This window comes from Erythrolamprus reginae, chromosome 2, assembly GCF_031021105.1.
Source record: "Erythrolamprus reginae isolate rEryReg1 chromosome 2, rEryReg1.hap1, whole genome shotgun sequence".
Classification (NCBI taxonomy): domain Eukaryota; kingdom Metazoa; phylum Chordata; class Lepidosauria; order Squamata; family Dipsadidae; genus Erythrolamprus; species Erythrolamprus reginae.
Window position 1 is genome coordinate 239,680,900 of NC_091951.1, and position 19,016 is coordinate 239,699,915.

General features: G+C 48.5%; 1 protein-coding gene and 2 long non-coding RNA genes across 5 annotated transcripts; 2 read left to right on the top strand and 1 right to left on the bottom strand.

Moving 5' to 3' along the window:
- Window positions 1-593: 593 nt before the first annotated feature.
- LOC139158884 (uncharacterized) lies at window positions 594-5,069 on the bottom strand. Of its 2 annotated transcripts, none has more exons than XM_070736224.1 (2): window positions 4,044-5,069; window positions 594-2,820 (listed from the first exon to the last, which is right to left on the bottom strand). In XM_070736224.1, the coding sequence occupies exons 1-2, from the start codon at window positions 4,801-4,803 to the stop codon at window positions 2,750-2,752; spliced, it is 831 nt and encodes a 276-aa protein (XP_070592325.1). In that variant the 5' UTR covers window positions 4,804-5,069; the 3' UTR covers window positions 594-2,749. The 2 variants fall into 2 exon arrangements, with proteins under 2 accessions (XP_070592325.1, XP_070592324.1); XM_070736223.1 differs by having other exon boundaries at window positions 594-2,824.
- Window positions 5,070-9,352: 4,283 nt separating this feature from the next.
- Window positions 9,353-9,695, top strand: LOC139158885 (uncharacterized). The gene is made up of 2 exons (XR_011557759.1): window positions 9,353-9,489; window positions 9,652-9,695. It is a non-coding gene; the product is annotated as an uncharacterized lncRNA (long non-coding RNA).
- An 80-nt stretch (window positions 9,696-9,775) lies between these two features.
- Window positions 9,776-13,178, top strand: LOC139158886 (uncharacterized). 2 transcript variants are annotated; one of them, XR_011557761.1, is made up of 9 exons: window positions 9,776-9,984; window positions 10,088-10,150; window positions 10,459-10,685; window positions 10,776-11,051; window positions 11,204-11,260; window positions 11,599-11,739; window positions 11,867-12,007; window positions 12,514-12,683; window positions 12,809-13,178. It is a non-coding gene; the product is annotated as an uncharacterized lncRNA (long non-coding RNA). The 2 variants fall into 2 exon arrangements; XR_011557760.1 differs by having other exon boundaries at window positions 10,776-11,260.
- Window positions 13,179-19,016: the final 5,838 nt, after the last annotated feature.

Sequence of the window (19,016 nt, forward strand, 5' to 3'; positions counted from 1 at the left end):
AGCTGGGAGCGGAAGGACAGAAGGGAGGAAAGCCTGGAATCTTTAGCCCTAGGAAAGCTAATAGAGTTATAAAGGTGAGTCTCGACTTAGGACCGGAATTCTCAAACCTTTGGTTGCTAAGTAAGACATTTGTTAAGTGAGTTTTGCCCCATTTTACTACCTTTTTGCCATTGTTGTTAACTGTAGGTGATAAGTTATTAACACGGTTGTTAAATGAATGTAAAGTCACATTATCAATTGGAGTGTTAAGTCTTCAACTTAACACTCCAATTGAGGCCTGAATTACAGTTTAAAGTTGCTGCAGTCCTATGTTGAGGCATTGCATGAATTCCAGGATGCTGCAAACAGTGACAAATGTAAGGCAATTGCCGGGCATCCAAATGTGATCATGTAACCATAGAGGTAGGAATATGCAGCCACCATAATTTATAAAATAAGTGAAGGAAGAGAGTTGAACTAAAAGTCACTTCCGCCCTAGGATGCCATGATTCCCTCTGTGGTTTGTTCCACAATGATGGGGCTTCTCTGTTCAGGAACAGACAACTTCCCACAGGAAACGCAGAAGCCAAAGTGAAGAGTCTTGAGACAGCAGCTACGAGACGGTTCTTTATTAAGCTCTTTTTACAAGTGACTATCAGCTGGAACGCGTCTCAGCTGGGCACAGAAAACCGGCTCTATTTATACAGTTTTTCTTCCCGCTCAAAACGAGCTGTCAGCGCCTTAACCAATCAGGCGCAAGCTATTAGCATACTTTCCCTGGTAACAGTTTCCACAGACATAAACAGAGTATTTAACACCCCTCCCTTTTTAGATAAAAAAAACAAATACAGATTACTCAGAGAGCCATGTGATGTAGTCAGCCAATCGGTGCGGTCTTTGTATGTTCCTGGCTGACCTGTGCAGTTCAGTTGGTTCTTTGCTGTTGGCAGAAGAGGAGGTCGGTCCGTCGGTTCCTCCTCTGGCTTCTAAGGGCCCCGGCTTAGCTCCGGCCCCCAGAGTCGAGCAGGCTGGCACATCACCGACCTCTGCTGACGAAGATGGTTCCGTGGCGCTGGCCGAGCAGCTTCGAGGCGGTGAGTCCAAATCTAATTCCATTTTGGCTGGCGCTGCGTCGGTTACAATTGGATTTTCGGAGTGTACACTAGGCTCGGGTTCAGGGCATTTCCTTAGATGATCGATGTGCCTAGTCCATACTCGGCCATCGCTTAACAATATTACATAAGATTTTGGTGCTTTTTGCTGTAACACGGTACCCTTAAGCCATTTAAGGCCTTTATCAAAATTCCTTGCAAATACAAATTGCCCTATAAACATATGTCTCTCAGCATTTCCAGGCATGTAATTACTTGTACAAAACATAGGGTATAATCTATCTAAAGTTGACCTGAGTTTCCTGCCCATAAGAATTTCTGCAGGGCTTCTGTGGGTTGTGGCATTTGGAGTTATGTGTTGTGCCAATAAGAATTCATCTAAATGCTCTTGCACCTGCCCAGGGCCAGCCCTTTTTAATGCCTCCTTGGCAACACGAACATATCTCTCAGCCAATCCGTTCGCCCAAGGCGAAAAAGGAGAGATGAGGGCGTGCCTAATTCCTAATTGGTCTAGGAATAGTTCAAATTGTCTGGCAGTCAGTTGGGGCCCATTGTCAGATACCAATACATCTGGACAGCCATGTGTGGTAAAGAGATGGCGCAAGGCTCGAATGGTTGCACATGTGGTAATATTATGCATAACAATGATCTCAACCCATTTAGAATATGCGTCAACCACTATTAAGAAATACTTTGATTCAATGGGACCAGCGAAATCTATGTGAATTCGGGACCATGGCCCTTTTGGTTGGTCCCAATCCATAGGAGTGGTTTTAGGGGGTTTTGGCCTTGACTCTTGACAGGGGTCGCACCTTGCCACCCACCTCTCAATTTCAGTATCAAGTCCTGGCCACCAAAGATGACCCCTCGCCAACCCCTTCATCCTTACTATGCCTGGATGACCTACATGCAACATATTTAACACTTTTGGCCTCAAAGTTTCGGGAATTACTACCCGGTCTCCCCACAATAGGCAACCTTTAACAAAAGATAGTTCCAATCTCTTACTCTTAAATTCAGAAATGTCTTTCCCATTACAGTTGGTATTCCATCCCCTTAGAACACAATTAACAACTTTCATGAGAATTGAGTCTTGTTTGGTATGTTCTGCCACTTCCTTGGCAGTTGTCAGGGGGTTATCTTCTAATTCAATCAGTAAGACGTCTGCAGAAGGGGTAGGGTCTTGTACTAGCTCAGGAATAGGGCATCTGCTAAGGCTATCCGCATGGTTTATGGTTGCCCCTCCCCTGTGAGTAAAGGTATAATTGTACCCAGACAAAAAAATGGCCCATCTAATTAACTGTGGAGACATGAAGGGTGGAGTTGGTTTGTCTGGGGCTAGGAGTCCTAACAATGGTTTATGATCGGTAACCAATTCAAAATGTCTACCAAAATTGTAATTATGGAACTTTTTAACTCCCGCTACCAATGCTAAAGCCTCCTTGTCAAGTTGACTATAGTTCCTTTCTGTGCTGGATAGCGTTTTTGAGAAAAATGCTATAGGGGCCTCTGTGCCGTTAGGCAGCACATGAGCTAAAACACTACCCACCCCATAGGGAGAAGCATCGCATGTGAGACGTAAGGGGAGTAACGTACTGTACTGTACCACTACGCTTTTGGACGTTAAGAGGTTTTTTATTCGAGAAAAAGCTTCGCTTTCAATTCTCCCCCAACTCCATGGAACTTCTTTCTGAAGCAGCCGGTGTACTGGTTCTGCTGCTGTGGCCTTCTGTCTCAAAAAAACAGAGTAGAAATTAAGTAGGCCTAAGAAAGCCTGCAATTCCGCCTTATTTTTGGGCTCTGGGGCCTCTTGTATTGCCTTGACCTTATCATTGGTGGGATGGATTCCTTCGCCATCTATTGTATAACCTAAAAATTGGACACTTCTTGTCCCCCAAACGCATTTACCTGGTTTAACCTTAAGCCCCTTGTCTTGTAGCCTTGTTAGAACTTCCCTTATTGTTGACTTTAGCTGGGTTTGATCCCTCCCTGAAATTAGAATATCATCAAAGTAGGGCATGGTTCCCTTGATTCCTGTTAATAACCGCTCCATGAAGCTCTGAAAAATTCCTGGGGCTACACTGACCCCAAACTGTAATCGGGTGCATCTGAAAGCTCCCCTATGGGTAACAATCGTTTGGGCTAACGAGGTTGGTTCGTCTACAGGGAGTTGTTGGTATGCCTGAGCGAGGTCGATTTTTGCGAATAATTTTCCCTCCGCTAGAGAGTGGAGTAAGTGTTGTACAACAGGTATTGGGTAGGGATGATGTTTCAAGGCTCTATTCAAGGTTGATTTGTAGTCTGCGCAGACTCGCAAGGAGCCGTCCTGTTTAAGAGGAGTTACAATTGGGGTTTCCCAGGGAGCTTGATCTACTGGGACTAAAATGCCCTGATGGATGAGTTTATCCAGTTCTACATCTAGTTTAGGGAGCAAAGGCAAGGGAACTCTTCGTGGTTTGAGGCGGATAGGAGGCACACTAGGGTCAATGGAGAATGAAATTGGGGGCCCTTTATATGACCCCAGAGTAGGACTAAAGACGTCAGGAAATTCCCTGACGAAATCAGGAATAACAATATGTGATAATTTATGAATGCCTGAGACCTCTATACCAAGGGGAGCCATCCACTCTAATCCTAAAAGTGAGTGAGTTGGTCCTGATACTACTAACAAAGGAAGATTAGCTTTAAAACTTTTGTGAACAATTGTAACAGTTAACATCCCCAGGACAGGTATTAATCCCCCTTGAAAATCCTTAATTATTACATTAGAATACATTAAATCAGTTTTGTTAACATGTGGCATATACAGTTTGACTTTTGACCAGGGCATAATACTATAGCTAGAACCAGTGTCCAGTTCCATCTGGCATGGTTGAGAATTAAAAAGTAAGGAAATGTTAATTTTGGATTTGTTGGCAGTTACAGTGTTATTAATGGAAATGTCCCGGTTACCTCTTAAGTAGTCACGGTTAACGTTGGAGTGATTGATGCGGCCGGAAGGTTTGAATCCCCTGTTTTCGCGCGGTTGAGTTTGGAAACGCGGCGCCCTTTGAGTTGAGAAAGCTTCCTCCGGCAGGGAGGCTCTGCATGCTTCAGCGATGTGCCCACGGCGGCCACAACGGTGGCAATTGGCATCGCGGAAAGGGCAACGGTGGCGGGAATGGTTGCCTCGGCAGCCAGAGCAAGGAAGCGTCTGGTGAGGTTGCCTCATAGAGCGATGAAGGTCTTGCCGGATGAAACGGCAGTCACTTTCGGAGCTCGTAGACGGGTTGATTTCAATTGAAGAATCGGCGTGTTGCATTGGAGAAGAGATGTGAGCCACGACTTCTTGCTTGTCGTTATGTTTCAGCTCTTTCGCCGCTGCTTCAGCCACTTCCGCGGTTTGAGCTAATTTGATGACTTGTTGAAGTGAAGGTTCCTCTTCGGTCAGGAGTTTGTTTCTGACAGTCGAATTCCTCATTCCGAAGATGAGAGCGTCGATTAGGCGTGCTTCCGGGTTTTCGAAGCGGCATTTTAACAGCACGGTTCTTAGGCGCGTAGCGTATTGGTTGATGCTTTCTGCTTCCAGCTGGCCCATTCTTGAAAATTGGTACCTGTAGACGATCGCCGGCTTCGTTGGTTGGAAATGGGCGGACAGCTTCGTTTTCAGGGAATCCCAGGAGATTGAATTCGCCGGTGCCGGGTCGGTTAAAGTCTGGGCGAGATCGAACATCTCCGAGCCACAGTAATTTTAAAAAATTGCTCTCTTCCGGTCGTTATCGGCGTCCCTCATGCCGGCAGCCTCGAGGAAGACGTCGAATTTCGCGAGGTAGGCGTCCCAGGTAGACTTCTCCGGGTTGAAGTATTCCGGAGCTCTTCCGACCGGCAGGGAATCCATTGCGGCAAGCGAAGGCTCGTTCTTCCGTCGTCGCCAGGTGAAGAGTCTTGAGACAGCAGCTACGAGACGGTTCTTTATTAAGCTCTTTTTATAAGTGACTATCAGCTGGAACGCGTCTTAGCTGGGCACAGAAAACCGGCTCTATTTATACAGTTTTTCTTCCCGCTCAAAACGAGCTGTCAGCGCCTTAACCAATCAGGCGCAAGCTATTAGCATACTTTCCCTGGTAACAGTTTCCACAGACATAAACAGAGTATTTAACACAAAGGCCACCAAGAGAATCAGCCAACGGCCACTCCTAGACCCAGGTGAGCTGCCCTCCTTGTGTAGGTATAGACAACGGCCATTGTTTACCTGGTTGCCAAGGGAGCAAGGTTGTCAGTGTCAACAATCCACACTGGGCTTATACTCAATGATAAAAATACTGTACAGTGATCTCTCGATTAGCGCGGGGGTTACGTTCCAAGACCTCCCGCGCTAATCGATTTCCGCATTATAGTGGTGCGGAAGTAAAAAACACCATCTACGCATGCGCGCCATTTTTTTCATGGCCGCACATGCGCAGATGGTGGAGTTTGCGTGTGGGCGGCGGGGAAGACCAAGGGAAGGTTCCTTCAGCCGCCCAACAGCTGATCTGCTCCGCAGCGCGGAAGCAGCGAGGAGCCGAAGATGGGGTAAAGGCAAAGGGGATACCCCATCTTCGGCTCCTCGCTGCTGCCGCGCTGCGGAGCGGATCAGGTGTTGGGCGGCTGAAGGAACCTTCCCTTGGTCTTCCCGCCGCCCAGGCAAAGGGGAAACCCCAAGATCGCTTGCCGCTTGCCGTATTGCAGCTTGGAGCCTTGCTTCGCCTCCTTCGCTGCAATACGGCAAGCGGCAAGCGGCAAGCGATCTTGGGGTTTCCCCTTTGCCTGGGCGGCGCTGGGGCCATGCGGAGCCGCTCATCTAGGGGGGCGTGGACCGGCAAGGTGCCCTCCGCTCTCTCTCTTTCTCTCCCTGTTACCGGTGTGGTATAAGAGAGAGAAAGAGAGAGAAAGGAGGGCGACTTGCCAGTCCACGCCCCCCTGGATGAACAGCCTCGCATGGCCCCAGCGCCGGGCTCCGCTGTTGCCTCCGCCCCCATTCGGCTCTGCAGCTGAGAGGCCTTCCCGGCAGAGCCCTCCCGAACAGCTCCCGCCGCCAGCGCAAAAAAGAAAAGAAAAAAAAATCCCCAAAAGAGGCAGGCACAAAGCGGGGGCACAAGGGGAGCTGCCCGGCAGAGGTTGCTTTTTTTCTTCTCGTGGGCAAGTGGAGGGGGGGGAGAGAGAAGGGAGGAAGAGAGTGTGAGAGAGGAAGAAAGAGAGAGAGAAATGATAGAAAAAAGGGGAGAAAAAAAGAGAAATGAGAAAATGATTGAAGCATAGTGACAGGAAAGAAAGAGAAAGAGACAGAGAAGTGACTCTTGGTGATGACGTATGACGTCATCGGGTGGGAAAAACCGTGGTATAGCAAAAAAACCGTGGAGTATTTTTTAATTAATATTTTGTGAAAAACCGTGTTGTAGCGTTTCGCACTAATCGAGACCGTGCTAATCGAGGGATCACTGTATTTGAAACAGAGTATATGTGGCAGTGGTGGTTGTTCAGTCAACAATACAGACCAACATATAGTAAAGGCATTATTTACAGGATATACTATATCATTAATATTACACAGTAACTATAATACAATACATAATACACACAGAGCAATACTAATTTCTAATTTCTCCTTATTTTTGCAGTTTTATTTTATTATTATTTTTCATTTCCCCTTGTCTTTTAAAAAAAATAATAAAATAACACACTTAAAATGACCGTGGTTATAAGTGAGGTGCATTTATAATGGCACTCACATAAGTGCATCCAAAATGGCTGCCAATATGGCCACCCACCCATACAAGTGCATCCAAAATGACTGCCCTCAGCCTAGAGAGGCCCTCGAAATGCCTGTTGCCTTTATTACCACTTCCAAAATGGCCATCATGACTTCCTGGTGCATTTAAAATGGCCACCAGCCCCATGACAGGGGAGTTAATGTATTCAAAATGGCCGTCAGTCATACAGCCTCATTCAAAATGGCCACTCGTGATGTGAGGAGAGCAGATGGCTCTCCAAAGATCTCTGGCAGGCTCCAAGAGACAGGGTGGTGGTGGAGGCTGGGCATTGTTGCATCCCGGTTGCAATGCCCAGGGAACAGGCATTAACTATCATATCCTAAAATGAAGGGGAATGTTGGTGCCATGTATCTACTTGACAAAGGCCAGCTGCAGTGGGGGTAAAGGTGGCAGCTGGGACAAGCCTATTGGTCGCCGTGTGGCAAGGGATTCAGATTGCTTGTGATGTCCTGATTTAAGGGCGCTTGAGGCAATGAAGCTGGAGGAAACTGAATGGTCAGGAGACCAGCCTCTATTTGTGGCTGTGCCTGAAGATTCTTGAGGAGGCAGAGATGGAGGTGGGGGTGGGGGCAGAGGAGACATCATCACTTGATGAGTAAGACCTAAGGTAATTGATAAGGTGGAAGCATAGCCCGTTTTGGGGCTTGTTCCATTTGTTTCTCTAATGCTTTTATTATTTTTCCTGCCTCCTTCAAAGTTACTGAAGACTGAGAGGCCTTCTTAGACTTGGATGATTGGGCCTTGTCCTTAGACTTCACAGAGGCAGGAATCGTGGTAGATTCCTCCTCTGATGGCTGTTCTTTATTGTCAGACATATCCCAGTTGTAAAATTCTGGTTTAAGCAGGAATGCTTTGGTGGCAGAACAGTGCCAAGAGGGCAGGCTCAAATGCTAGGCTTGGTAAGAAGCATGTGAAGGTGCTATTTGCCTAGCAACAAGTCAAGAGTCATCCAAAATGGCAGCCATAAATTGCTCACTGCTTCAAATCAGTTGAGAGTCGGTCTGGCAATGACAGGTGGCTGATTATGTCAGGGGAGTGGCTGACCTTCACAACTGCTACAAAAAAAGCTGCTTGTAAGTACACAAGCAATGTCCACTGAGAACAGAGGCTCATATGCAGCAAGGGAGCCTTGGCTGGGAATTTGTCCTCTAAGGGTAAACATCCCATTTTTTTATGGAAGGTGATTAAGGCTCATTTAATGGGGTAGTGTCCACTGAAAAAAGTGACCCCAAGGCAGAAGGCATTAGGTGGTTCTTGGCGGCATACTGGGGAACCAGCCATAAACTTACCTGAGTGTATAATTGAATTTAATATAAGGAGAGTCCAACATATAATAACTCAAGTTGCGAGGAGAAAAGAAATTGTGTCCCTACACTATGACTGAGTTTTAAAAAACTGACTTCCTAGGCAGCTAGGGAGTGTTATCTAATCAAATATTTAAATTTAAAACTCGGTCCCTACCAATAAGACTGAAGTATATCCCATGTTGGGCTCTCCTAAGCAGTGCATTGGAGAAATATTGAAGACCTTCCTGGGATTTTTGACAGGTACCACCTCCCCCTTCTCCTTAAACTCTGGGCATGGTGGGGCACCACTGATGGACTGCAGAGTCTGTAAGAGCCTCTCCCCAAAATGGCTTTCTGTCCAGAGGGGCCTTCAGGGGCAAAAAGATGGGTAGGCTGACTGGTTGGGCTGAGAAAGGAGAGGCTCAGTTAGAGATGGATGTTTTTGACATGCCACCTTCTTTTGATCAGGATGTGAGGAGAAATGGAGGAGGAGCGGAGACATATGTGTCTGAGGGTAGAAAATCTTCCCTTGCTTCTGCAACATGGCCAGTGGGTGGTCATTCTTCTCTACTGGGTGGAGGAAGAGTGTAATTCCCACTGGGGGGAACTTGGCCAGCCTAGAAAACTGAAGAAGAGCTCCTTGGATTTTTTTACTTGCAGGTATTGATGGCTGGGGCAGCCAGGACCCAAAATCCCTTCAAGGCTGGCAGGGATCTGACTTTCATGGGCTGAGTGTTCTCAGCTGAGGGACTCTGAAGCCCCCAAGAAGGCGGCTAGGAATAAAGTTTGCAAGAGGGGAGGCATCTCTACCCTCTGCCTCTACTTTGGCCAACAGAAGAATGACTCAGGCCCTTCGTTCTCTCCCCAGGATGGAGATCCCCACAAGATGGACTCCAGGGCTCTCCCCTATTTTGGAGTCCACTACAGAACTGGTAAGGCCACTGGTAAACCCCCCTCCCCACTGTAGTGGCAGATATCCTGCCAAGAAATTATGCCAAGAAATATAATATTTGCATTCTCATTTCAGGAGCCATCAGAGGGGGAAAGTGGCCAGTGTTCAGAGTAGGTAACATCTCCCAGGTTAAAAAACTTGCAGAGGGGAGATATCTTCGTTCTCTCCTCAGGATGGAGATTCCTCCAAGATGGACTCCAGGGCTCACTGTTATTGTAGAGTCCACTATAGAACTGGTAAGGCCAGACCACCCCCTCCCCACTGTAATGGCAGAAATCCTGTCTCTGTGGATTGGTTCTCTCCCCAGAATGGAAATGCCATTGAAATGGACGCTGCGGCTCTCTACGATTTGGGAGATGTACACTGAATGGGTAAGGCCAGACCACCCCCTCCCACAGTAATTAATTTAATTTAATTTATTAGATGTGTATGCCACCCCTCTCCGGAGACTTGGAGCGGCAGAATGGCGGAAGTCCTGTCTCTGTGGATTGGTTAATATGCCACTAGATAGAATATTTGAATTCTCATTTCAGGATCCATCAGAGTTTCAGGAGGGACAAAGTGCCTGTCGTTCAGGGTAGGTAACATCTCCCAGAGTGAAAAAAATTGCAGAGGGGAGGCATCTCTGTTTTTGCTTCTGCTTGTGCCAAAGGATGGATGACGCAAGGCAGTCCCACTGGCAGGCCAAACCCCTTGGCAGGCCAGCTGGAAGGATTCTTGGAGCCTCCACATGGCCACTTTTGCAAAATGGGCAATGGCTGGTTTTGATCTTTGGCCCCTTTGTTTTCTCCCCCCAGAGAGAAAAAAAAACAAAACACTGGAAGCCGCAGCTTTCCCCAATTTTTGAGATCTCCTCCACTGAGTTGGTAAGGCCTGGACAGTTCCTCCCTATGGGAAAAGAAAAATAAATCATGTCTTTGTGCATTTCTGAATATGCCAACAGATGGAATCTGTGCGTTTGTATTTCAGGAATGGCAGGACCAACCAGTGGAGGAAGAGTTCTCTCCAAAGAGGGAGAAAAATCCCTCAGAGGTAAGAAAGCTTTGGCAGGGGGGCGGATGGTTAGGGTTTATTATTATTATTATTATTATTATTATTATTATTATTATTATTATTATTATTTATTAGATTTGTATGCCGCCCCTCTCCAAAGACTCATTAGGGTTAGGGTGATGCCTTGACTCTCGGTGGGAGGGGGAGAAATTATGATAGATATCTTAAGCTTAATGCTTGCAAAGGCTCACTTGCTGTTGGCCCATAGGGCTGATGCACTCTATCTTTTAGCAATCTTATTGGGACACAGAAAGCTTAGGATTTAGCCTCTGTATCTTCATTTGCAGGATTTGCTATCAGTCCAGATGGGCTCTGGGAGCAGCAGCAGCCTGGGTGATCTGGCCTCCCTGGATTCCTTCCTGGAGGAGGAATCTTCCATTCCATGGATAAGAAAGCCAAAGTCTTCTCAGTTAGGGAGGGATAGAGTTCCCCTAGTTAGTTCTCCTAACCTGAACAAGATGTGCTGGAGCGTTCGGGGCAGCGGATCAAGGGGACACCTGGCCCTTGGGAGAAGGTATTTAGGCCACTAGTGCCACTGGTTCCTTTGCCCAAAGCAGCAGGGACTGGTGTCTTTAATGGAAAATGTGATCATTGTGGTTCACAGGATTCTCCAGAGGGAGACACTCTAGAGGACATCACCAGCCTGGAGGAGGACACTGTGGACAGCCTGGAGCGCCTCCTTCAGGAATTAGAGGAATGTATTTTACCCTCTTCACGGATCAATGCCTTGCCTTGCGAAGCTTAATGAAGCAATGAGCTATGCTGTGCAGGGCCACCCAAGTCAGACAGGTCATACTGGAGGATGCTGGCACAATGTGGTCCACTGGAGAAGGAAATGGCAACCCTCTCCAATATCCTTAGTAAGAAAACTCCAGGAAAAGTATCAAAACAATGCCAGAAGATGAGCTCCTCAGATAAGAAGGTGTCCAATATGCTACCTAGGAAGAGCGGAAAGCAAATACATATAGCTCCAGAAATAGCAAGGTGATACTACTAATAAAGCCTTTGATCCTTAGCCCGATACTTCCTCAGATTCCTCTGCAGAAGTCAGCTTGGAGGAGGAGGAACCGGACCCAGCCACTTCTGGAGGTGAGTTGGTCAGTGGCTCTGAGCAGCCTGCCAAGAGGTGATTTGGATGAAACAACAGCTGGAGCAGAGCAGCCCTGAAGGTTCAGGTGGGAAACGCAGCTGCCAGCTGGTTACTGAAGAGGAGGAGGAAGTGCCTTCTGCCCATGAACTAGGGGTGAAATGCTCCCAGTTTGGATGTACCTGTAGGGGCTGGCCCCAGTGGTTCACTGTAAAAGTAGTGATAGCTGGCTGCCCACATCCACGAACGGGTCTGGTTCCCATGCCCCTCCTGTCCATGTCCACCCAATCACCCGCTCTCCCCTTTTCCCACTCACCCCTTTTCCTTTTTAAATCCCCAGTTTTGCCACTATTCAGTCTGTGCTTACAGTCCACCTACCCTACCTCCAACCTATGTAAGTTGTTCCTCTTTGCCACACAGGCAAAGGTAGTCACTTTGCCAATGTCTCGCCTCGCCTGGACAGCTCTTTCCTTCAATTTAGGTAAGAAACTTTTTTTTTTGCTTTAGAAAATTAGTAAATTGGGTTTTTTTCCCTTTGGTTTTTTTAAAATTAAACATAGATATCTCAAAGCTTTTGCAGCCTAGATAACCACCCAACTTCCCCCCAGTCTCCACCTTGCTGAGCTTGGCTCTTCGGACCGAATCCTGAGCTGCTGGTTGCAACACCTGCCTTGCTTTGTCCGTATTGCAGCCTGCAATCCATCTCCTGGGAGAGGAATTGAATCCCCCTGCCTTGTTCCTTCAATTGGGTAAGTAACTTCTTTTTTTTTTTGCTTTAAAAAAATAGTAATTTGGGGGTTTTTCCCTTGAGTGTTTTTTAGGATTTTTTAAAAATTAGACACAGCTATCTAAAAGCTTTTGCAGCCTAGATCAGTGATGGTGAGCCTATGGCACGGGTGCCGCAGAGGGTACGCGGAACCATATCTGAAGGCACTCGAGGCTTTGCCCTATGTCAACTCCAGCGTGCCTTCTGGAGGTCATGGGAGAGGCTGTTTTCACACATTGGGCTGTTTTTCACCCTCCCCAGGCTTCAGGAAAGCCTCCAGAGCTTGTGGATGGAGAAAAACAACCCAACAGGCCAACTGGAAACAGTGTGCGCATGTGTGGGTTATGTGCACATACACGAGGGGAGGCCATTGTATTATGGGTGTGGGCACATGCTATCACACCATCACATGTGTGCACGCCCTTTTGGCACCCAAGCAAAAAAGGTTCACCATCACTGGCCTAGAATAACTACTTACCTTCCCTCCAGCCTTCAGCTTGCTTACCTTTGCTCTTCGGACCAAATACTGAGCCACTGGTCAAAACACCTGCCCTTTCTGTGTCTGGATTGCAGCCTGCAATCCATCTCCGTGGAGAGCAACTGTATAATCTATCTCCTTGGAGAGCAATTGAATCTGCCTGCGTTGTTCCTTCAATTGGGTAAGAAACTTTTTTTTTTGCTTTTAAAAAATAGTAAATTGGGGGTGGGGTGTAGGAATTTTTTTTGTTACACATAGCCATCTAAAAGCTTTTACAGCCTAGCTAACCACCTACCTTCCCGTTAGCCTCCAGTTTGTTTACCTTTGCTGGGAAAAATATGGAAGCGCAGCAGGCATCTCTAAGGAAGAAAATGAGAGAACACATCAAAATTTGCAGTGACAATGCAAAACAAGCAGAAGAGGAAGCTATAGAAAATGTGACGCCACTACAAACATGTTCGGGACTCTTTACAGCCTGGCAAAAGCATGCAGTCCAATTTCAAGGATTGAAATTTGTTTGCGTCGGGGATTAGCAACATCGCCTCTCCCCTTAGGGGGAGTTTAAACACCCCCCCCACACACACACATCACCTTCCCAATCCCCTCCTGATTTAGTTAATTGATTAATTATTTAATTAATATTTAATTTAATTAATATTTAATATTAATATTAATTTGGGACATTTTGTGGAGTTAATTCTCGATTACTTAATTATTTAATTAATATTTAATTAATAATTAATATTTAATTCAGTCTTTAATTGATTAGCTCAGCTAAATTAATTTAATTTTGTAAAAATAGAAAATAAAAATAAATGTCATTTTAGGAACGGGATTTTGCTTGCATTGGGGGTTAGCGGGCAGGCCTCTCTCCCCCCCACTTAAGGGGAGTTTAATCCCCCCCCACACGCACACACACACCGTTTACCCCCCCTGCCCCCCCCAAATTCTCCACAGGGGGGGTGTTGTTTTACTAAGGTGGGCTGGTAAGGGCTAAAGTAAGATAAGCCTCTTGTTTTGGGACAAAGGGATTTGGGCACTTCGAAGCAAGGGTGGCCTTAGTGCAGGGTAGTGGGATCAAGTACTGCACCTAGTGGTGCGAGCTGGTCCCAGGGGCCCCCCCGTTCGGGTGTCTTGGCCTGGGTTGTGGGGGCATCCAGGTTTTTTCCCTGTTAACAGTGTCCCAGGGTTTCCTGAACCCCAAGACCTCCCTTCCGGGTGGCTGGGGGCGAGCAGGCCTGGTTTGGGCCTACGATCTTAACTTTACCCCTGGGATTTTAGAGGGATTGTCTGCATGGCTCCCAAGAGGCGTGCCCCTACCCAGGGCCACCTGGGTCCTCGCCCTCAGAGGGCGAGGGTCCCTTCATTACGGGCTAGGGAGGCGGGGGAGATAGTTCCTACCCCTCGTGCGCAACCCTCTTCTGTCCGCCATGCCACCCCAGGCCCTGAACCCATTATCTCGGCTCAATCTTTTTCTGCTTTACTAGATCGCCTGGACCGGATGGACGCCCGCTGGGAAGCCGCCTTCGGGGCACACAGCGGATCCAGGCCCTCGGCAGCGTTGGGAGCCCCTCCTGCCAGCGGGGATGCGCAAGATCCAGCTCCGGACCAAAGCGACCTGAGGGTACAGGATGCCAGTACAGTGGCCGGGGCCCTTGGGGCCCCATTGGATGGCAGGGGTGAGTCAGTATCCATTGCACCCACACCGGTTGTACGGGGGTTATCCACCGTAACCCCCCCGGCGGGGCCAGCCGGCATGGCTCCCCCTTTGGGGTTCAGCACGCCTACGGTATGCTCCCAAGTTTGGGGTGCGACCGTGCAACCGGCTTTGGTCCCGGCCGGGGTGCCAATGGTGAACACGGGGTCCACCGCGGGGGGGAGCCAGGGTAGTATTTCTAATACACAGTGGCTCCAACCATTGCTCGGATCTTCGGGGCTAACCGGGTCATCGCTCAACATGACTGGCAGTGGAGGGCCCCAGGTAGCTCCTGTTGGGGTAGCTGGGGCGGTGACAGTGCCCGGTTTTTCTTCCCTCACGGCGGCCTTTTCTGTGGCAGGGACGGCCAGTAACAGTGTGGCCACCTCGACCGACCCCATGGCTGCTGCCATGGGGGCGGTGCCTGTAGGCCTTCCATCAACCCCCTTGGGATATCATTTGCACCCCTCGATTAGGGATAAGATTTGGAGGGGAGAATATATCGACCTCTATACCCTGTTAAATAGGGAGGTTCCCAAGAAGGAGAGGGATGAGGAAGCTCGGACCGATCGGGCCAAAAAGGTCAAGGTCCCCAGAAGTTTCAGGTCTTGGCTGTACGCCTTTTTGACCTATGCCACCGTTATAATACAAAAGGAACCGGGTAGGGCTACGGCGCTACTTAAATACATCGACCTCATTGCCATGGCATACTTCGAGGTCAAGGGGAATGCCTGGCAGAACTACGATGAGGCATTCGGGATGAGGGTGGCTTTTGACCCTTCTCTCCCCTGGGATCGGGAAGTGCCCGACCTATGGTTTCAGGCGACCCGTAAGAGCGGGTCGGGTCAGCGGACCGATAGCGGTCATTTAATGGAGGAGGATTAAGAAAGAGGTAGACAAAGGAAGGGTCCTGGGCCCCTTCCCCACCCCCATGTGCCTAATAGGAGGGTCCCCCCCCCCCCGGGTGGTGCCCAAGAAAGCCCTAGGGGAATGTCGGCCTATTCACCCCGTAAAAAGGTAACCCTCTAACAGCTTCCGGAGCTCACAGGGCTGCTTAACTTCGCATGCCGGGTAATTGCTCCCGGTAGGGCGTTTTTATGCAGACTGTATTCCTCCATGCAGGGATTAAGCTCGCCCCATCATCATGTGCAGCTCAATGCAGGGGCCAGAGAAGACTTGCGGGTATGGCAGACATTCCTGGCCTGATTTAACGGGATTTCCTTCTGGCAGCAAGATTTGCTTCTCCAAGCAGACTTGCCATTGCACTCCGATGCCTCGGATTTCCTTGGCTTTGGGGTGATGCTAGGAGGAAGGTGGCGCCATTCACCATGGCCAGCCGAATGGGAGGCAGCAGGAATTTGTAGGGATCTTAGGGAGCCTGGCAGGGCTACAGAACCAGGGAGGCAGGAGGCAGATCGGGCCATTGGGCCGTCAATAGCTCCAAGCACCCGGGCTGCATACCGCAGGACAGGTAAGGAATTTTGGAGTTCAGGGCTAGCTAGGGTTACAGGCAGGCTTGGCCATACCAGTCGTAGGCTTCCCCGATAGGGACCCGGGTATTGGCCGTTTTAATTGTTTGGTTTGTTGTTTTAGCCGTTGCTGTTTTTCCGGCCCGTGGTTTGGCTTTTGGGCCGGCTGTTTTGCTTCGAAGTCTCCTGTCGGATCGCAGCTTTCCCTGGGCACCAGGAGGGACGTCGTCTGGATGGGCCGCAGGGGAATGCGCTGGGAGGGGCTCTGCCCCCTGTTTTCTGAGCAGTGTTGGTCCGGGAGAGCCCCCGAGTTGCTGGTGATCCACCTCGGGCGCAATGACCTCTGTGTTTTGAGTGGCTTGGCGGTGAGCATCCAGGCTCGCGAAGATCTGCAGGCCATCACCACTGCATATCCAGGCACACGCATAGTGTGGTCTGAGATTCTCCCCAGACTGGTCTGGCGGAATGGTATCTCACCTAAAGCTGTGAACAAGGCCAGGTTAAGGGTCAACCAGGCCATTGGAAGGGTGGTGGGGGAGTTGGGGGGGGTGTAGTGAAGCATCCCCTGAAAAAATTTGGAACCCCCTGGCTCTACCGGGCCGACGGCGTTCACCTCTCAGATGAGGGGAATGCCATTTTCCTGTCAGACCTGCAGAGGCGCCTCCAGGAACCAGTTTAGGAGGCTGGGTGGGGGTCGGGGGGGGCCAAAATTGAGATCTGTCCCCCCCTCCGTGGCAGGTTGGGGGCGGAAATGGGCAATTAGAAGCAACTGCGCATGCTCCTTTCGGGCATTCTTTAAGGGTGATGGACCGCCTCTCTCCAGGAACTAGAGGTTTGAGCAACGTCGGGGATTGGAGAGAGGATGTCCATGGGAATCACCGGATCCAATCTCCCCCGGGGATTGGAGGGTGAATTCCTCCCACATGTGGGGCGTGGTTTGATCCAGGTGAAGGTGGTACCTCCACCTGGTTCAGCAAGGAGTTCATTGCCCAATGTTGCCATGGAATGTTATGGTAGGAATTTCCGCCCTGTTGGTTTGGCTCTGCAGGTCCTTAGTCTGTTTGAATTAAATATTCAAAGTTACGTATTTAAATTTATTTAAAGTCATTTAAATTTATGATAATTAATAAATGACCGTTAATCCACAATATATGTCTCAGCGTCTTTACTCCGCCTCTGGGGGGCAAATGCCCAGCCGGCAGTTTTTTAAAGCTGCTGGCTGAAATTCCCTACAGGGCGGGGGGCGACGCTGAGCTAGCTCTTTTCAGAGCTCAGCACTTCCGGGTTCATTCGGAACCCGGAAGTTCGGCTTCTGGCAGCGCGCCAATGAGAGCGCGCTGCCGGCTTGCCCTGCCGGGTCCCGATCGCCCTATTTAAAGGGCGATCTGGAAGGGACCCCCCATTGCTTTTTACAGCGAACACCCGCCCACCCTCCGCTATCAACAGTGTGTCCTAAGGAGGTCGCCTTTGGGGCCGAATAGGAATTTTTTGCGGCCTCCCCTTTAGAGGCGGCCGTTTTTTCGCCTATTCCACACTGACGGTGCGGACTGGATTGGTTAGGGGGTGCGGCGCTTTTAGTTGTTTAAATAGGCCTCACTTTGGTCACTGGGGTTTGGCAGGTTGGGAGCGGAAATGGGCAATTAGAAGCAACTGCGCATGCTCCTTTCGGGCATTCTTTAAGGGTGATGGACCGCCTCTCTCCAGGAACTAGAGGTTTGAGCAACGTCGGGGATTGGAGAGAGGATGTCCATGGGAATCACCGGATCCAATCTCCCCCGGGGATTGGAGGGTGAATTCCTCCCACACGTGGGGCGTGGTTTGATCCGGGTGAAGGTGGTACCTCCACCTGGTTCAGCAAGGAGTTCATTGCCCAATGTTGCCAAGGAATGTTATGGTAGGAATTTCCGCCCCGTTGGTTTGGCTCTGCAGGTCCTTAGTCTGTTTTGAATTAAATATTCAAAGTTACGTATTTAAATTTATTTAAAGTCATTTAAATTTATGATAATTAATAAATGACCGTTAATCCACAATATATGTCTCAGCGTCTTTACTCCGCCTCTGGGGGGCAAATGCTTCTCCCTTCTCCCTTTATTCATTCTATTTTATGCAACTTGGAAAGGCTATGTAGTGTATTCTGTATACTAACTGGCAGGGCCTGAACTTTCAGCTTGCAGGATGTCTTTAATCTTCTTTTAAGATTTCTGTAAATAGCCAAACATTATGAGAATTAGAACAAACACACATACAGGCTGTTGATTTTTATTGCAATATCTGTCTGAAAGCAGCCTGAGATAAATCATTCTGTGGCCTAGGTCCCTAGTTGTTCTGAAGACATGAACTAGAAGAAATCATGCAAGTATGAAAACAATGTGGCCACTGACTTGGACTATACTTAAAATACTGCATCTAATCTGGTCACCACAATATAAAAAAAGAGGTTGAGACTTTGGAAAGAGTGCAGAGAAGAGCAACAAGGATGATTAGGGGGCTGGAGGCTAAAGCACACGAAGAATGGTTACAGGAACTAAGGTAGACATAATACCAGTGTTCCAAGATCTGAGGGGTTCCTACAAAGATGAGGTGATTAAACTATTTTCCAAAGCCCAAAAAGTCAAGACAAGAAACAATGGATGGAAATTAATCAAGGAGAGAAGCAATCTAGAACTCAGGAGAAATTTTTCAAACAGTGAAACCAATCAACCAATGGAACAGTTTGCCTTCAGAAGTTGTGAATGCTCCATTCCTGGAGGCTTTCAAAAAGAGACTGGACAACCATTGTCTAAAATGACATAGGGTCTCCTGCTTGAGCAGGGGATTAGATAGAAGACCTCCAAGGTTCCTTCCTATTCTATTAGTATATGTTCTACTGTATCTTCTATGACTCTAGGGATATCCTAAAGGATGCTAGATGAGTCATTCCAACTTGTTCCTCTGTAGATGCTGTTGTGAGTGGTCTACGTCCAGCTCAGCTGGTCACAGATTTCAAGGACCAAGAGACAGAGGAGTATTGGCATCGCAGGCCAGTGTTCTTGCCATCTGAGTCTAAGAGTGAATGAGAATTGGAGGCTGGGGAAACACCAGAGACTGTAGAACCCCACCCCCATCCCATCCCAGTTAGGGTATTATCTGAGTCAGAGGACGATGGGGACTTTGAGAACCCTCTCTTATATGTGAAGGTCAGAAGGATGAGAGCCAGACATGAATATCTCTCAAGTAGGGGTTCTAGATGTTGATTATATCTATGGGACATTTAGCCCCTCCCTATCTATATATAGAGAGGACAGGCTGCTGAGAGAAGAGGTATGGCAGGCAACGTTTATCTTAAAGATAGTGCTTCGAGAAACTGTTC